Below are 17,542 nucleotides of genomic sequence, written 5' to 3' on the forward strand. Positions count from 1 at the left end.
TTCTGTCAAAGTGGAGAGTGCAGCAATGGCAGAGAGAGCAGAGCCTCTAGGTGCAATGGCAACGCCCCCGTTGCTCCTAGAGGCTCATTTGCATATAGTAAAACATAATTTTTCTCTGCAATGTGGGCGCATATGAACATGGGACCAACACAGATGCCTTCAGCTGCCAAGTGCAGATGTAACAGGTCATAGGTAAAAAATCTGCTGACAGATGCCCTTTAAGCCAGCCACAACATAAACGGGCAAAAAGTTGCAACTTTTTGCTGCCACCTTAATGAATTTCCCCCCCAGTGTCCCTCGATTCTCACGCAGCTAAAAGGCAATGTGCGTGTTGCGGCCTCTGCACTTGGGCAATATTCCCAGGCTTTGGCAAAGTGGTCCACGTTAACAAGCAGCTTGACAGGAGTGATGGTAACACTTAAGGCTCTGTAGGGATCGGGGGTCTGCCCCTTTGTCATGCTAAAAATAAAAATCCAAGATAATAAAATCTAAAGCAAATAAAAAGACTGATGGAGAAGATAAAAGCACATCAAAGAAATTCATTAGGAGTCCTCCCTAAAAATAGCAGAAGAGGAACAAGCACGGGACGACGTTCACGAAGCTGTCCGTCTGGAGATGGTCTGCACAACAGGAACGGGTGGCGGCCTTCCTTCCCTTCCAGGGTCCTCCAGTATGTGGACCTCATAGGAAAGGCCGGGAGAACGTCAGGGAATTTTGTTCGGCGCTCATTGGGACAATTCGTGGTCCACTTTTGGGAGTTTAGAATAAGCAGATGTTCCCCATGTTCTAGGAGAGGGGTCACCAATAGGAAATGACTTGCTCAGCAAGATTGAGTCTTCCTCACACTGGTTCCTTGTCCGCTCTGGTTAATTTCTCCTTAACTTCCAGAGGCAAAGTGTTAAACAAGTCCTCCTCCACCACTAGTCCGCTGCGTTTTAGGAGGTAACAATCCCCTAGCTCCACAGGGAGACACTCCAGTCTGTTGCCTCGCAGCTCCATTTGGGCCAGGTTGGTCAGCTCGCCCACTCTGGAAGGGAGAGACTGCAGGGCGTTGTTCCCTAGATTCAGAGTACGAAGTTTCTTGCACTGGAAAAGCTCCGGAGGCAGGTTCTCAATCTATGGAGAAGCAAAGACAACCGGATTAAAGGAGGTCCCCGTCTTGGACAATCCCTGCTTGCCACATGGGACCCTTGTTAATAATAAAGTGTCCCTGAGCTGGTACTCCCAGCTGTACTCTGTGGTAATACCCGGTAGTAGGTGTTCAGTTTGCCTGCAGCGCCCCTACGGGAGAGAAGTGGTATTACACAATTCAATGTATTGCCTGGGCAATACAGGACAAGACAGTCAAATGTTCTGAATATTATCGCCCTATTTCGGGGAAGGTCACATGGGACATGTAAAATAAAGTAACCTACTCTGCTTTAAAGGAATTGTCCCATTGCAAGAACTTATCCCCTATGCACAAGTGCCAAGTGTGTAACCGCTCGGCTCCTCACCGATCACAACAATGGGCGCCGGTGTTCCCCCCATCCACCACTTCATTCACCTCTAAGCGCAGGGCCGGCGTCATAACCCGGCATCCCCGGGCAAGTGCCGGGGCCCAATGCTCCTGGGGGGGCCCACTGAGCTGCTATGAGCACTTCCATCAATACAGATGGGAGCTCTCACTGCTGTCCTTTCACATACGCAGTACCCCTCTGGTGGGCCCTCTGAGCTGCAGAGACTCAGGACACGCCCCCTCTACACAGGACACGCCCCCTCTACACAGGACACACGCTGCCTGAGGAGACTGGAGAGAGACCGCACGGCTGGAGCTGGAGCAGAGAAGTGTGGAGACAGTCTGTGAGTCTGCACTGTGACTGTCTCTTCTCTGTGGGACAGAAGGAAAGGGGGGGACGCTGCTGCTTCATTCTATTTAGTTGTGTTACTGTTTTATTAAGCTGATTGTCTCCATGACACCTGCCCCCCCCCCATATCCTGTCCTATATCACCCTCATGTAGCCCCTGCTGTCTCCTTTCCTCCCTCATGTATCCAGAGCTCCTGTTTCACCCTCCTGTCTCCCATTGCTGCCCTGCACAGACCTCCTGCCACTACTTGTTGTATGAATCCCCCTCAGAGCCCCTTCAACCTACTTGCTGTGTCCACCCCTCCTGTCCATCCAGGGCCCCGGGCCCCTGTCTCACTCCTCTGCCTCTCATTATGGTGGCATCTGAACCGCATTCACCATAAGGACCTTCTAACATCACAGGGTCATGTGACTGTGCCCCCCACCCCGTACTGTGCCCCTTTATACCCTGCATTGTGCCCTCTTACCACACTCTGTGCAGTGCCCATAGTCATTCCCTGTACTATGCCCTCATATACCCTTTTATCCGGTCACTGTATGGTGGTTTTATCCTTGTATGGCGGTGTTATCACTATATGGCGGTGTTATCACTATATGGCGGTGTTATCACTATATGGCGGTGTTATCACTATATGGCGGTGGTATCCAATAACTGCATGGCCATAACTGTATCCCTTTCTGCCCACACCACTTTTTTTAGACCTGGCATGAGCGGGAAAAGATACAGATTGCGGTGTTAAGGACCTTTGCGCCACATCTGTGTCAGAAATACGCCTAATATAGACGTATTTCTATATAATAAATGACCCCCTAATCGTATGATTATTCGGGGGGTGGGGCTAATATCTTTATAGTATATAGATTCTAGTGTATTATACTGTGCCCTGTATTTTCCAGTAGAAAATGATCCTTGGGAAGCACAGTCCTCATCCCTGACCACCAGGACCAGGTAGCGCTCTGTCAGTACATGGCGGCCTCCCCTCTCCGCCATGCTGCTCCGCTGTGTACTGGGGCTTATTCTGACACTAGGGCTGGGTTCACATCACATTTTTGCCATCCATTTAATGCATACTGAAAATGTATGCGTTAACAGATGCCTCAGACTGATGCCGTACAGTGGCGTCCGTTCACCATACAGTTCCATGGTAAAAAAACATATACGTTAATGTATGCATTTTTTACTTGACTCTGCAGGATACAAAAACGTGGAGTGCTGCACATGTGTATACATCAAACCGATAGGAAAAACGTAATGTGAACACACATTGGGGGGGAGGGGGGCGTACTAAATTTCGCTGTGGGGCCCAGTCAGTTCTAGCTCCATCACTGCACATCTCCTTCTCTCCTCCAGGCCTGGCTCACTGCTGCAGCGGAGGAGAGAAGGAGCGCAGGGAGCTGCGGTTAGTGAATGACAGGACCACCAGCTCCCCTGCAATGATAGGTATGTGAGGGGGCCACTGGGGGGTCATTCATCACACTGTGAGGGTCCCTTACACAGTATAATGACTCCCAGTGCCCCCCATTTAGTATAATGATCCCCATTGACCCTCCATTTAGCATAATGACCACCAGATCCCCCATTAAATATAATAACCCCTCGTGCCCCCTCCATACAGTATAACCCCCAGTGTGGGGGCGACTGGGGGTCATCATTCAGGGCCGGCTCCAGGTTCATGTGGAGAGCTGGGAGCTGCGGTTAGTGAATGACAGGACCACCAGCTCCCCTGCAATGATAGGTATGTGAGGGGGCCACTGGGGGGTCATTCATCACACTGTGAGGGTCCCTTACACAGTATAATGACTCCCAGTGCCCCCCATTTAGCATAATGACCACCAGAGCCCCTATTAAATATAATAACCCCTCGTGCCCCCTCCATACAGTATAACCCCCAGTGTGGGGGCGACTGGGGGTCATTATTCTGAATGGAGGGCCACTGTGGGGTCATTATACTGTGAGGGCCCTTTACATAGTATAATGACCCCCAGTGTCCCCCATTTAGTAATGATCACCAATGACCCTCCATTCAGTATAAATACCCCCAGAGCCCCCTCCATACAGTATTCCCCCAGTGGGGGCTACTGGGGGTCATTATTCTAAATGGGGGCGACTGGGGGTTATTATTCTGAATGCAGGGCCACAAGTGGTCATTATACAGTGGGGGGGGGGAATTGGGGGTTCATTATACTGTGTGAAGGGCCACTAGTAGTCATTATACTGTATAGGGGCCACTGGGGGTCATTATACCGTGTAGGAGCCACAGGGGGACATGTCAATATAAAAAAATGCCTCATGGGGGCCCACTGGGATTTATCGCCCAAGGGCCCACATGAACCTGGAGCCGGCCCTGTCTAAGCGCTCTGCTACCTCCAGCAGTCCGATACAGTTGAATGGAGCATCCAACGGGGTAACATGGCTCCTTATGTTGCGATAGGGGATAAGCTCTTGTAATATAGGACAACCCCTATAGGGCCAATACTGTATTTTCAGCCAAACCCACCATTTTTGGAGGGATCGGCCAACAATCTAATAAGATTGGGGAGCTCCTGACAGATTACGTCGGGGGAGAGAAGGATCGGGTCTGATGAGCATTAGACTTATGTTATACACTGAATCTGCTATGAGGCTATTGGTGTGAATATGGGCCACGTAGACCACAGAAGGATAGGTCTACATCTAGGACAGGGGTCAGCAACCTTCGGCACTCCAGCTGCTGTAAAACTACAATTCCCAGCATGCTCCATTCATTTCTATGGGAGTTTGGAGAAAAGCAGAGTACGTATGCATGCTGGGAGTTGTAGTTTCACAACAGCTGGAGGTTGCCTACCTTTGATCTAGGAGGAAGTAGTCCTCAGCTAGTCTGATCCTTGGTCGAGCAGATCCGCTCCCCTAACTACTTACCAGTTAATTAGAAACTATTGTATAACCTGCAGTAAAGCAGCCTGCTGTAAAACGTTCAGCCTGCCTGTAGAGCAGCGGCCACCGACGTGCAGCTCTTTAGCTGCTGAAAAACTACAAGTCCAAGCATGCCCTGACCATGCTGGGAGTTGTAGTTTTCTAACAGCTGGAGAGCCCGACCGGAGTGCCCCCTTTGATTCACAAGCGGGACCCGCAGCTTCACGTCTCAATATAGAGAAAACAACCAGACAAAAAAAATAAATAATTAAACCTCCCTTTTCCGTCCATCTCCGGGAGAACAGGTTATCCATCGACTGCGGCTTCATTAGAAGTAACAAGATATTGAACGTCTTTAATAATTAAAAAGCCATTTACAGAAAACGCTCCAGCTCATAAAAATAGGCAAATAATGCAACGATGACAAAGCAGCAGCAGCAGCAGCGGTATTAACAGCTCATCCCGTTAAGCCGTTCGTGGCCGGGGGGGCACTCGGAAAGGCACCATGCCTTTCAGTGATGCTTAGATGAGCAGGTCCACATTTTTTGTCTGCATGTGATGGTGGGAGTTGTGGTTCTACAACAGGCATGCTCAACCTGCGGCCCTCCAGCTGTTGTAAAACTACAACTCCCACAATGCCCTGCTATAGGCTGTTCAGGCATGCTGGGAGTTGTAGTTTTGCAACAGCTGGAGGGCCGCAGGTTGAGCATGCCTGCACTACAAGAACTGGAGAGTCACAGGTCGTATATCAGCATGGATAAAACCAAGGCCTGCGATAAGCATCACTAAGGCCCTATTCACATCTCATTTTTGGCTACATGGGAGGGACAAATTGGGTCCGTCGTGTCCATAGGCCCCTTCGCGTCCACGGTAGGCCAAAAGATCTACAGTCACTGGACAGGAAAGTAATTGTATACCTCTTGGTATGCCTTTTTTTTTCTATGGCTGACATATGCCCATTGTGCAGCATCATACATGGAAGGCTTCTCTCCAAGGTATTCTTCCAACGTAGCCAAAAACAAGGTGTGAACAGAACCCAACGCGGGTCCCATCATGCCCTACTGTAGGCTGATAGCTGTGGACTGTCGAGGCATGCTGGGAGTTGTAATTTTGCAACAGCTGGAGGGGCCGCAGGTTGGGAATCTCCGACTATATAAGAGTATAGAACCTGTGACTTCATAGCGGTCTTGCAGCCTGCAAGTGATGGTGGGAGCCACAGGTCACATACCCCTGGTGAGTAGCATGGATAAGACCTGTAATAAGTAATTAGTACTGTGGAATATACTAGTACCACAGTAATAAACCTGTATGGCAAGAAGTGAGGAGCTAACCCCCACCCGCCTATCATATCAGCAGGGGGTCACATATTTATTCAACAGTAAGTAAAGTACTCACGTGATTGGCAGTTACAGCGAAATACTGCAAGTTCTGTAGTTGCCCGATCTCCGCTGGGATGCTAGTTAGGGTATTGTGGCTCAGGTCAAGATGGCGGAGCTTTCGACATAAGCATAGCTGGACTGGTATTTTGTCGATCTTGTTGCGGTTAAGATACAGGCGCTCCAGGCTGGCCAGATTGCCAATCTGAATTGGTATGTAGGCGATATGGTTGTACCAGAGCTTCAGGCAGGTCAGTCTGTGCAGGTGCTGGAAGCTAATAATCTCTTCGATGGTCTTCAAATTATTGTCCTTCAAATCTATCTCCTGAAGGTTGTGAAGACTGAAGATGGAGTGAGGGATCCTCTCCAGATCACAGCGCACCAGCTCCAGTTCTGTAAGGTTCAACATCTTTTTAAGACTGTTGAGGACCATCAGTTTGGTGCCCTCATTGTTGACGGAGAGCTTCTGTAGGTGAATGCCGACATCGGTCACCACCTGGGGCAGTTTAGTCAGGTTACTCTTCAGCCTCAACACTTTCAACCTCTTCAGCTCGCGTAGACCATCGATGACTATATATCTGTTGTTCTCCGCGCTCAGGTTACCGGTCAAGTGCAGCTCCTCCAAGTTTTTCAGACTGTAGATCCACAGAGGAATCTCCTTGATGTCTGTAAATTTGATGTGCAGCGACTTCAGATTCTCTCTGAGGAAGGCCAAAGCTGGTGCCTCGATTTTAGCTGCTGTGTGGTACAACCAGAGCTCCTTTAGACCTGTGAGCTGGGCAATGCTTGGAGGGATGGTGACATCTGGTATCAGTTCCAGTTTAAGGACTTCCAGCTCGACAAGGTCAAACACTGTGTCGGGGATACCGCTCAACATGAAGAGGTGCAGCTCGAGCTTGTCCTGAGAGTTCTTGGTGATCCTCTGGCGTAACTTGTCCAAGGTCCACTCGTGGTTGAGGTTAAGCTGTCTCAGTTTGTTCTCGCTGACTTCTGACAAAAAGACGGCGAATCGCTTGGAGTAGAGCGGATCGTACTGGTCTATGAGATGTAGCATGAACGCAAAGTCGTTCTTCACGTCTGGGATGTCGCTGTAGCTGCTTTCCTCTCGGATGGACTCGAAGGAATATTTTTTCAAGGATCTTCTCAGCATCCACCACAGAGTGTATACGCAGATGAGGCCGTAAAAGCCCACGAGGCTGATGTAGAAAGAAGCTAAGATTTTGAAGAGAGTGGCCAGCGGATGAGCACACCGATACATGCGATAGCCAGTCAGGCTTTCGATGTCCACCTTGCAGTCCACATCGAACGTAATGCTACTGACGTAATACACAGTGTAGCAGAGTATCAGGATGAACTTAATGACTTTGATGATTGTCTGGCGCATATAAAGCCTGTAGACTATATCTCCTTCTTCCACGTGAGTCCTGAACTTTTTCACCTTCTCGAACAAGGCCTTGGCTTGCTCGCCCTCCTTTTTATCCAGGACTCCGGTTTCAGACCTGTCGACGATCCCCTGCTCCACCCTGGACTTACTCCTCTGGAGCATGGGCACAGTTGCTTCCACATCGTCGCTAGCCGTAGAAGACTTCTTGTCCACCGAGCCGTTCATCTTTGCTCCAGTGGGCTTGGTGTCGCTTTCTTCCACCACAGTCTCAGACAAGGCTCGGGTAGTCCACGGTGAATCGAAGCACTTGAGCAGGATGGATACGAAATGCTCCAGTTTGGAGCTGGTGCGGGGAAACTTAAACCAGAAGTTACTACAGGCCAAGAAGATCAACGTGTGCAACAGGACGAGGTAAGGAAAGTACTTTGCGAACCAGTGCAGCCGGTTCTCATAGCACACTGCATCCACGTAGTTATACTGATGTCTGTCCAAGTCGTATTTTATACCCGTGGGACCAAGTCCAGGTGGAGGCCCCAGGCTATTGTTGGTGTACTCCATTTCTGCAGGTGTCCAGCCACGGTAGGAATCGTTACAGCTGTCATGGGTGACCCATTTACAAGGCAGGCAGATCATCTTGTCCTGTGTGACCTGCAGGGTGCCTCCAAACACCGCTATCATGAGCATGACAATGGAGATGTAGTCCGTGAAGACGTCCCACCATGGCTTCAAGATGCGATAAGCCGGTTGCGTGTCGGCAAAATAGCGCAGCTCTGTGACGGGAATCATGGCTCACCTGGAAACGAGCAAACAGAACAGGGTTTTAGTACAAAGCAAGATCCCAGAGCAGACACACTATTTATACCAACGGGGACAGGTAAGGACAGCCGCACAGAGATCAGACAGGAGGAAGGGATTAGAAATCATACAATGCAACTGCAATGCAAGGACTGGAGCGTAAAAACTGCTGCTTCCCACCCTTTAGGGAATTTTAGTGACGTCGGAGACCTTGACTTCATACTAAAAACGCGTCGAGGACTACTCTGATCTCATATAGCTCCTTCTATCAGGGACTTTAAACAAATTAAAATTCAAGCCTAGCGTCTCCACAAAGTAATAAAACGACACAGGCGGAGGGAATGGACAGTAAACCGCACACACCGGGGCTGGAGAATATTGTCAGGGGACGCTCGTCTTAACCGCTGCATTACCGGTGTGTCCTTGAAGACGCCCGCCCAATCTTAATGGAATACTACGAATGATCTGGGGGAAAATGGGCTAACCAGAAGTCTCAGCATGCAGATAGATCAAATCTCTATTCACTCGATTTAGGGCTCATGCACACGGGCGTTCTGGGAACTGCTGTCCCCAATGCGCAGGCAACATCCATGCGGATTCCGCAGACGGATCCGACACATTCGACTTTAAAGGGTCCGTGATCCGTCCGCACTGCAAAGAAGGAGGCACGGAGAGAAACTACGGAGTGCTTCCATGGGTTTCCGCACCGCACCTTCTGGATTGCAGACCCATTCAAGTGAGTACACGGACGCTGCCGGGGCCGCAGTATGGGCATGGCCGTGTGCATGAGCCCTTAAGGAAATCATGGATGCATCATGTTGTGTTCTACTGATGCTTGGTTCGCAAATAAAATAAAAAGTGAGCAAGTTAAAGGGGCACTCCCCATCTCCTGAGTTGATGGCGTATCGCTAGTGTATGCCACCATTTTACAATCGGTGTGGGTTCCACTTATGGGAAGCCTACTGATTCTGAGAATGGAGGGTCCACAGAGTTGTGTCCCCTTTCACAGTCTCTCCCTGCAGAGCAGCACCCCGACCACCCACAGTGCTGGGAAACTGCGGCACGTCAATGGGGCCAGCTGCAGCTCCCTGGGGTGGCCGGGGATGCCCATGTGTAAGGAAACAAAAGGCGGAGATCATTCTCAGGATCATGCTTGTCCCTAAAGCGACTGCATATTCCAGCGATGAGCCCCTTTAAATTTAAGGGGGTTATCCAATAGCAGGAGAGCGGATCTGCTTATTTTCTCCTTTCAAGTGAAATGTGCTGACCCGCAATACCAGAGACCGCCCATGGACAGATGGGGCGCTGTTTCTCAAAAAATAAAAATGGACAACCTCTTTACTAGTAAAGACATGCTTGTATTTGCAGTTCACCAGCTGAAAAGCCCGCTGCCAGAGGCAAGGTAATAGAAAACTCTGCACGTCGCTCATTAACCCTCGTGGGATCCATTGGCTCCAGATATCAGGATGATTCAGGAGCTCAGTAAAGTGCAGGCCTGGGTTAATAGGCACGCTTCCCACACGCCTGCTGAATCAGTCCATTACAGAAGGTCACCTTCCACAAGGCCACGCCACCGATGGCTGAAATAGTGCGGGCATCCTCAGAATACATTTACAAGCATCACCCATCACAGCGTCTACAAACACAAAATGGAAAATCCCCTTTAAGAAACTATTGCTCATTTATTGTTTGTTTGGATCAGTCTTAGGCGAACGATTGAGTCACAAATTGTTGCGACACAAAACCGTAAAACCGCCATCTACAGTATGCCATGGCCCCACCCTGCGAATTTGTAAGGAAAAATTAATTTTGTATTATGGAAGCAACAGACACTGGCACCATTCCTTCCAGGGGTGAACACAGAGTCTCGGGGAGGCACAAGGGGCGCCTGCAGGTCCTAAAACAGACCTATGCCCCCCATGTGCCAGGATTGCTGTGTGCATCAGGCCACCATAGCGCAGCAGCATCTGCTTGACTGCGCCCCCAAATTCCCTTCTAGGTGCTATCCTAAAATGCGTGTCGTAGCTCAACTATGGCGTCTCGGGCAAAAGGAAAAGTGTGGTTGTGGCATCAGAGTTTGTGCTGAACGAGAGAGGGGGGTCAGGGACGAGCCTCCCTAGCATTGCGGGTGACGATAGGGAGGCTCGTCCCCATCACCTTCACCACCTGCCATTGGCTGCTCCCCCCCGAAACCGGATGTTATCATTCTCACACAGGGAAAAGCAGCAGCGGCGGTGCGGGGACCAGGAGTGGGGTAAGTATATTCCCTGTGAGGGGCCCGGCACATGGAGGGGGGGCAGTTTATAATATTGAATAACCCCTTTAAAAGGGGGCATTCCCATCTGAAAATGTAAGGCATATATAGATGGGATACGCCGTAAAGACCTCTAGGACCCACTCCTGTGTCAAGAACAGGGCTCCCCATTTAAACGGACAGCAAGCCGCATGCGTGCATGTCTTTCCCCACTCACTGCCGTTCTTGAGACAGGAGTGAGTCCCAAAGGTGGGACCTGCACTATTCGGACATTTTTTACCTATTTTATTGGCCATTAAAATCCAGATGGGAATACCCCTTTAAAGGGGGTTTCCAGAATTTAAATTTTGAAGCTCTATCTATCCTTCGGACGGGCCATCAATATTGAATAGTTCAGGATCTGACTCTTGACACCAGTTCGACCAGCTACTTGGTGGGTGCGGAGAATTGGATCCCTAATAATCTAATAGGCCATACGTTTTAAAAACCTTTATAAAAAGTTGGACAGGGAACCAAAAAAAAAAAGAGATGGGGCTTCCTTATGGGTTATCGCAGCCGGTAGGTCATTGTGCCTGTGATAGATCCCAGATCTCTAATTTCGGGATGGGTATCTGGCTTCATTATTATACTCTTAGATGATGGAGTCAAACAATAATGCCGAGGTGGTAACATGGCAGAGCGCTAACAAGAACAGTATGGGCTCAGCTTTCTCAGACCTGAACCTTGGCAGCCAAAACTAGTCACAAAACACAACCTAAAGTGACGCAGGGTAAAAACACATCAAAGTCCACTCACAATAAGACGTCTTCCAGCCCTGGGCCGGCGGCCAAGAATTCTTCTCTCGTAAACCATTGCTTACAACACACCCTACGCTGAGGGCAGGAGGCTCCACGAGGAGACCAAAAATGGCATACATCTGACTGTGCAAACCAAGGGGAGTATGGACCTGTTAGCACAAACCCATAGGGTCCTGGGTAGGATGGAGTCCAAAAAGAACACACTTTTGGTCTCCGTCTATATATCATAAGGCTTCGTTCACATCACTGTTCGGCCTTTCCGTTCTCCTGCCCCGTTTAGGACGGAAAGGATGGATTTGGCACATAACTGTGCCGAACGGAGCCCTTAGGACCCCATAGACTATAATGGGGTCCGTTAGGTTTCCGCTCAGAAGAAGATTTTTGAAGCGGAGACAAAAGTCCTGCATGTACAACCAGTACATCATCTTTGAGCGGAAACCTAACGGACCCCATTATAGTCTAAGGGAGCCGTGGGCTCCGTTCGGCACAGTTATGTGCCGAATGCGTCCTTTCCGTTTTCCTGCCCCTACATGGGCCAGGAGAACGGAAGGGCTGATCGGTGATGTGAACGAAGCCTAATCCTATGGACATGATAAGTCTGAACGCCTAAAGCTTTCCCACCATACACGAATAACAAAAGCTGGGTAAAATGTAATGGCGGCCATTAGTGGTTGTCACCTTGGAAATCTAGCACACTGTGGTGTCTACAATGATATCGGCCCTCCACACAGGAATGAAACAAAACTGGGGCGTCTTTGAAGGGGGTTCTCCATTTTATTAACTCCTTCCCTTGTGTCTGAGGTAAACAAGAGCTGGGTGACAACTAAGTGGGAAATGTAAGAAATGTAATGGCAGCCATTAGAGGCCATCACCTTGGAAACCTAGTGTTTTTTAGCATCTACAATGATATCGGCCCTCCACACAGGCATTAAACACAACTGGGCCGTCCTTCAAGGAGGTTCTCCATTTTATTAACTTTCTTCCTTATGGCTGAGGTAAACCCCCTTCCCCCGCATCAGTTCCACATAGGTCCAGTGGAAAATATGTATCGCACCGTGTACGGTCACCTTCATTCATACTCTCCATTTTTGACTGGAATATTAGTGGGGACAGGACTTGGTGGAAGGCAGCCATCTCAAAGCAACCTATGCCTGATTCGGACGGCCATATTTGCTTTCTGTGTGCGCAACGGACTCCTAAACGTCAATAGTGCAATAGTCTTCTCTCTTCTTCCACATGGACCAGAACCTCTATACTATGGCCCCTGTCCTGTGCGGACGTACGGACCTCGCGGCCTAGTCCTGACTGGTTGCCATGGGCAACAAGGCCAGATTTTCTCTTCGACGGTGCTGAGAAAGGAGGCCCAATTGTACATAAAACTTGGTAGACAACCCCGTTGTCCATAGCAACCACTGAAATCACTTCTTTTCGTTGCGTTGGAAAAACAAAAGAAGGCATTTGATTGGTTGCCATGGACAATTCTGACAACTTTGCATTTTTTTTTTCCATTTCTCTAAGTGTGAGTGGGACACAACATAAATTCCTGTGGGGGCAAACAGGAGAGTCCCACCCCGCTGTATGTAGGAGTGGTGGTATGGCAGGAGAAGAGATGACCGATTTAAGTATCTGTGATCTGCCAGATGACAGCCTACTTAAAGGGGGAGTCCAGATCAGAAAAAAACATTGCTGCTTTCTTACAAAAACCGCGCCACAGGCTGTGCGTAATACTGAAGCTCAGCTCCACATACTTCAACCGAGTTGTAATACAAGATACAACCAATGGATAAGAGTGGCGCTGTTTCTGGCAGAAAGCAGCCAGGTTTTTCTAATCATGGACAACCCTTTTAAAATCGACTTTACCCTGGAACATGCCTTTAATTTTAATATCCCTTTAAAGAACCTGTAATCTCTTCTTCTCCTCCTTCATGTCTTGCATCCCCCATAGAATAAAAATTCTGCAGCATCTATTCTTATGACTCTAGGATGAGCCATTCCTTTATTATTCCTGCTAGAAGATATGTGTGAATTGCAGTTTTTTGACGTCAAGGTCCATCTGGGCGTGTCCCTGCGCAGACTATCCAATCAATGATTGCCAGGGTCAGACTGGGCAGGGACACACCCCCAAACTGGTAACAACCATCTGGACCTTCGTTGCAAACTGCTAGCCATTCATTGATAACCTTTTATGAGGAGGAATAATAGAGGAACTGCATAACAAAGTCATAAGAATAGATGCTCCAGCAGAATGGTCATTACATGACGGATGCAGTAGTTACTAAAGCAGACAAGTCAGGAGAGGTTAGAGGTCCTCTTAAAGCCCCTAAATTAAAAAAAAAAAAAAAAAAAAAAAAAAAAAGGGATCCGTTGTGTCCGGTCCTCCGCTTTGGTCAGTGATGCAGCCGTAAATACCCGACATTACCACATCAGCCAATTACTGGTCTCGGCAGTTTTGTGCTGTATACTGCCGAGCCCAGTAACTGGCTGTAGCAATGATGTAGGGTATACGGCACATCATCGCTGCGGGGAGGACCGGTGCTGGACATTAAGCGAGATCTTCTCTTATTTTATTGCATTTAAGCAATTTGGGGATAAATTTTAAGTCGCCGATAAAGCAAAAGAATATTTTGGACTAGCCCCCTCCTCACTCAGCGGCAGGTATACATCCGCCACGAGCTCCGGCGGCGGCGAGGAGGGACATTCCTCACGTCAGTGAGCAAAGCAAACATAGGATCCAAGGCGACGTGTTCTACCCACCACACAAGAAGCCACCGGAAAACTGCAAGAAAGGCAACGCCCTAAGGCAGTCTCAGTCTCCAGCTGCCAGAATGGCTGAAGTCCCCGTCGTAGGACGACACATTGTTCCTGAATGTTCATGGACTGATGTGTATAATGGGGTTCACCGCCGATATCAACCATGCAATGTATAAGGGGGGCCTCCGAAGGCAGATGTCGGAGGAGATGAGGATCAGGCTGTTGGGTTTTAACACATCCGATTCTATTGCTCTCAGGTGCCTATCAGCGGCTTATTCCCCTCCCCCCCCCATTTTAAAAAACATGCATGCTCGATCGAGCCGAGCATGCATGTACACGGCGGTTGGGAAAGATACCCGTTTGGCAATCTAAAACCTGCGGCCCCCCAGCTGCTGCAAAACTACAACTTCCATCATGCCTGGACAGCATACAGCTATTAGGGTATACTGGGAGTTGTAGTTTTTCAACAGCAGGGGGGCCGCAGGTTTGGCATCCCTGAGCGAGAGGGTCTGTGCAGGTTGGCACATATTTGCAGAATATCTAGTAGTGAATTGACTTGAAGGGGTCGTCCCATGTGCCCTATTAAATGGGTTTTCCAAGTGTCATCAGTATGTGAAAGGTGGGGGTCCGACACCCGCAGATCAGCTGGCTGAAGCGCCGTTGCCCCCTCACAGCTTACCAAGCATAGCGCCATCCGTTGTACAGTGGTGGTGCTTAGTATTGCAGCTCAGCCCCATTCACTGCGCTGCGGCTAGGCCACATGACTGATGAAGGTGACATCAGTGGCTTAGGGTCCATTCACACGTCCGCAAAATGGGTCAGCATCCGTTGCGCAATTTTGCGGAAAACAGGCGCGGACCCATTCATTTTCAATGGGGCCGGAATGTGCTGTCCGCATCCGCACTTCCGTTCAGCAAAAAAAAATAGAACATGTCCTATTCTTGTCCGCAATTTCGGACAAGAAAAGGCATTTTCTAGGAGAGGGCCGGCGATGTGCGGTCCGCTAAAATGCGGAACGCACATTGCCGGTACCCGTGTTTTGCGGATCTGCAAAACACATACGGACGTGTGAATGGACCCTTAGGGTAAGCTTCGAGGAGGCTGTGGAGCTCAGTGGCCACTTTAAAGTAACTGATCGGCGGGGGACACGGGCGTCGGACTCCCACCAATCGTATACCGATGATCCTGGGGATAGGTCACCAGTATAAAACACAACATATGCACCTTTATAGAAGAAAAGCAAATAACCTGCTGAGAACATTCCGTACAATTGTTAAATGTGCATGAAATGAGCAGCAATGGAAGGCGTGTGTGTGGGAGAGCTGGCAGCAGTACAAGGGCAGCCCAGCACTGGCACTGACCATGAGCGCGGGCGTGGCGGCACTACGCTGAGTCAGCTGGCAATGTACAGAAATACACAAGTCTATAAGAAGGCATATAGACTGTGCAACAGAAAAGAGGAGCAGCGTTTCAACCAATCAGGACGCTTCTCTCAATTTAAAGGGATTGTCCCATCACAACGTAACCCCTATCTACAGGATATGGGACGAGTTTAAAAGGGGCACCACCTGATTTCAAGAACGGGGGGGGGGGGGGGGGGGGGAGTGGTGGATACACGTGGGCGCTGCCAGAGACAGACCACCACTTGTCCTCTGCCATCTCCAGCAGCCCCATAAAGTTGAATGGAGCAGCGGGTACACATGCATGTCTGCGCGCCATCCAAACAGAGGATCATGGCCCCCCCCCCCCTTTTCTTGTGATCAGTAGTCGGACCCCCTTACATTAGGAATATAAGAGCTGGATTCTGATTGGCTGCTGTGTGCTATGAGGTCTAGTGGGTGCACTTACCCCGGGGTACTGTCTGGCGGTGCTATCTGTGCTCTGACGAAGTGTGAAACAACAGGCGCGATCTATCACGGATATAGCAGCAGTGGCGGGTGCCCAACTCCATGGGAGCAGCTACACCTGAAAGAAGAAGAGGACAACGTATTAAAGGGGCGATCCTGTATCCCCCCCAACGATGCCCCTGAAACAAGGGGTACAGGCACCCTTGTGCACACTCACCAAAACCCTTTTCGGGCCATTAAATCATGTGGTTTAGGGACTGAAAAGTTCTGGGCGCTGGGAAAGGTGTGGCTTGTTGGCCTTGGCACTGCACGCCCCCCCCCCAAAAAAAAATGTCCTAAAGGGGTAATCCACTAAGAACAACCCTGGTCCACAATTTTGCAACCAATACTTTGGTTTTACCAGAGTGGGGGTCGGTTGCATGTCGCAGCCATTGGGTGGACCATTATGGGGGTTTTGTAAGCACGTTCCCAGTCTAGTTCTGTCAATTTTTTGGTAAACTGGCATGGGCATTGACCATCGTGGGTGCATGGTATCAGCTAGAGGGTGTCCATCAGGCCCAAATCTGACTGGTGTCAATCTGGTCTATTATGGGGGTGCTGGCAGCTTGCCCTAGTTATGGGTGCCCAGTCCAGTCCTATCAATTTTGCGCTAAAACCGGGTGGCCATGGGTGTATAGGGGGGGGGTTAGCCATTTGAAGCAGCCGGAGGGTGTCAATCAGACCCATTATGGGCCCCAGTCTATTCCTGGCAATTTTGCGGTAAAATTGGGTGGTCACTGGCCAGTGCCACCATGAGTGCGCATGCAACAGCCAGAGGGTGTCAATCAGGCCCAATCAGGGGGCTTTGGCAGCTTCCCCCAGATATAGGGTCCTGGCAATTTTACCGGAAAAAAAAATAAAACGAACAGGCATATGGGCGTGGCCCCAATCTACCGTCCGCACCGGTTGGTCACGCCCAGATGGTGAGGCCGTGTCAGCAGGACGGCCCTTCTGTCGTTTTGTGCCCTGACAGCAAGCAGTGATCTTGAAATTGGAATGGAAACACCAAGTAGGTTAGAAACTTACTAAACTTTTTACCATAACGCACTTACTCGTTATACGTAACTGGAAAAGGCGAAATGACTGACATTGGCGCAGGTGGCACCTGATAAGGTGCCCAGGGATTTGGCGGTGGTCCGTGCCATTGTGGAGGGCACTTAATGTGACGCAAAAAAATCCGGTTTGCGCCCTATATATGACACTTGGGTTAACGCCAATTATTACTAAGGCAATATGGCCTAAAGCTGACATCAATACAAGCAAATGGGCCTTTAATGAGGATGGAGGGACGGCCAGGAGCCACTACCAGCACCTAGAGCACCCACACAGTCCCCCCCTCCCTTCATTCCCGAATGGTACGGTCCTCATCACCGTTTCCCAGAATCCTACCTGAACCCCCGGGACGCGGCCGGTCCCTCTTCTTCTACTCTCCGCTTTGTCCCTCGCCACCGCAGTGCCCCACATCCCCACCTCCGGAAGTGACGCTTTGTCCCGGAGTGGGTGGGTGGGGGACACCGGTATCCCGAGGGGTTGGCCTTGGAGCCGGTATCCGGCGTTGG

At 49.8% G+C, this 17,542-nt stretch overlaps 1 protein-coding gene across 1 annotated transcript; it reads right to left on the reverse strand.

The window, feature by feature from the left end:
- Positions 1-522: 522 nt before the first annotated feature.
- On the reverse strand, positions 523-17,511 carry LRRC8A (leucine rich repeat containing 8 VRAC subunit A). Its single transcript, XM_040405988.1, has 4 exons — positions 17,373-17,511; positions 15,946-16,062; positions 6,136-8,293; positions 523-1,116 (listed from the first exon to the last, which is right to left on the reverse strand). The coding sequence occupies exons 3-4, from the start codon at positions 8,284-8,286 to the stop codon at positions 841-843; spliced, it is 2,427 nt and encodes an 808-aa protein (XP_040261922.1). The 5' UTR covers positions 8,287-8,293; positions 15,946-16,062; positions 17,373-17,511; the 3' UTR covers positions 523-840.
- Between the last annotated feature and the right edge of the window lie 31 nt (positions 17,512-17,542).

This window comes from Bufo bufo, chromosome 8, assembly GCF_905171765.1.
Source record: "Bufo bufo chromosome 8, aBufBuf1.1, whole genome shotgun sequence".
NCBI lineage: Eukaryota > Metazoa > Chordata > Amphibia > Anura > Bufonidae > Bufo > Bufo bufo.

What these genes read in the sequence shown, in the direction of transcription:
- LRRC8A (XM_040405988.1), bottom strand. Translation starts at nt 8,286, where the DNA reads ATGATTCCCGTCACAGAGCTGCGCTATTTTGCCGACACGCAACCGGCT. An exon ending in TCGCTGTAACTGCCAATCAC is followed by an intron (nt 1,117 to 6,135) that starts GTGAGTACTTTA and finishes GCTTCTCCATAG; the next exon opens with ATTGAGAACCTGCCTCCGGA.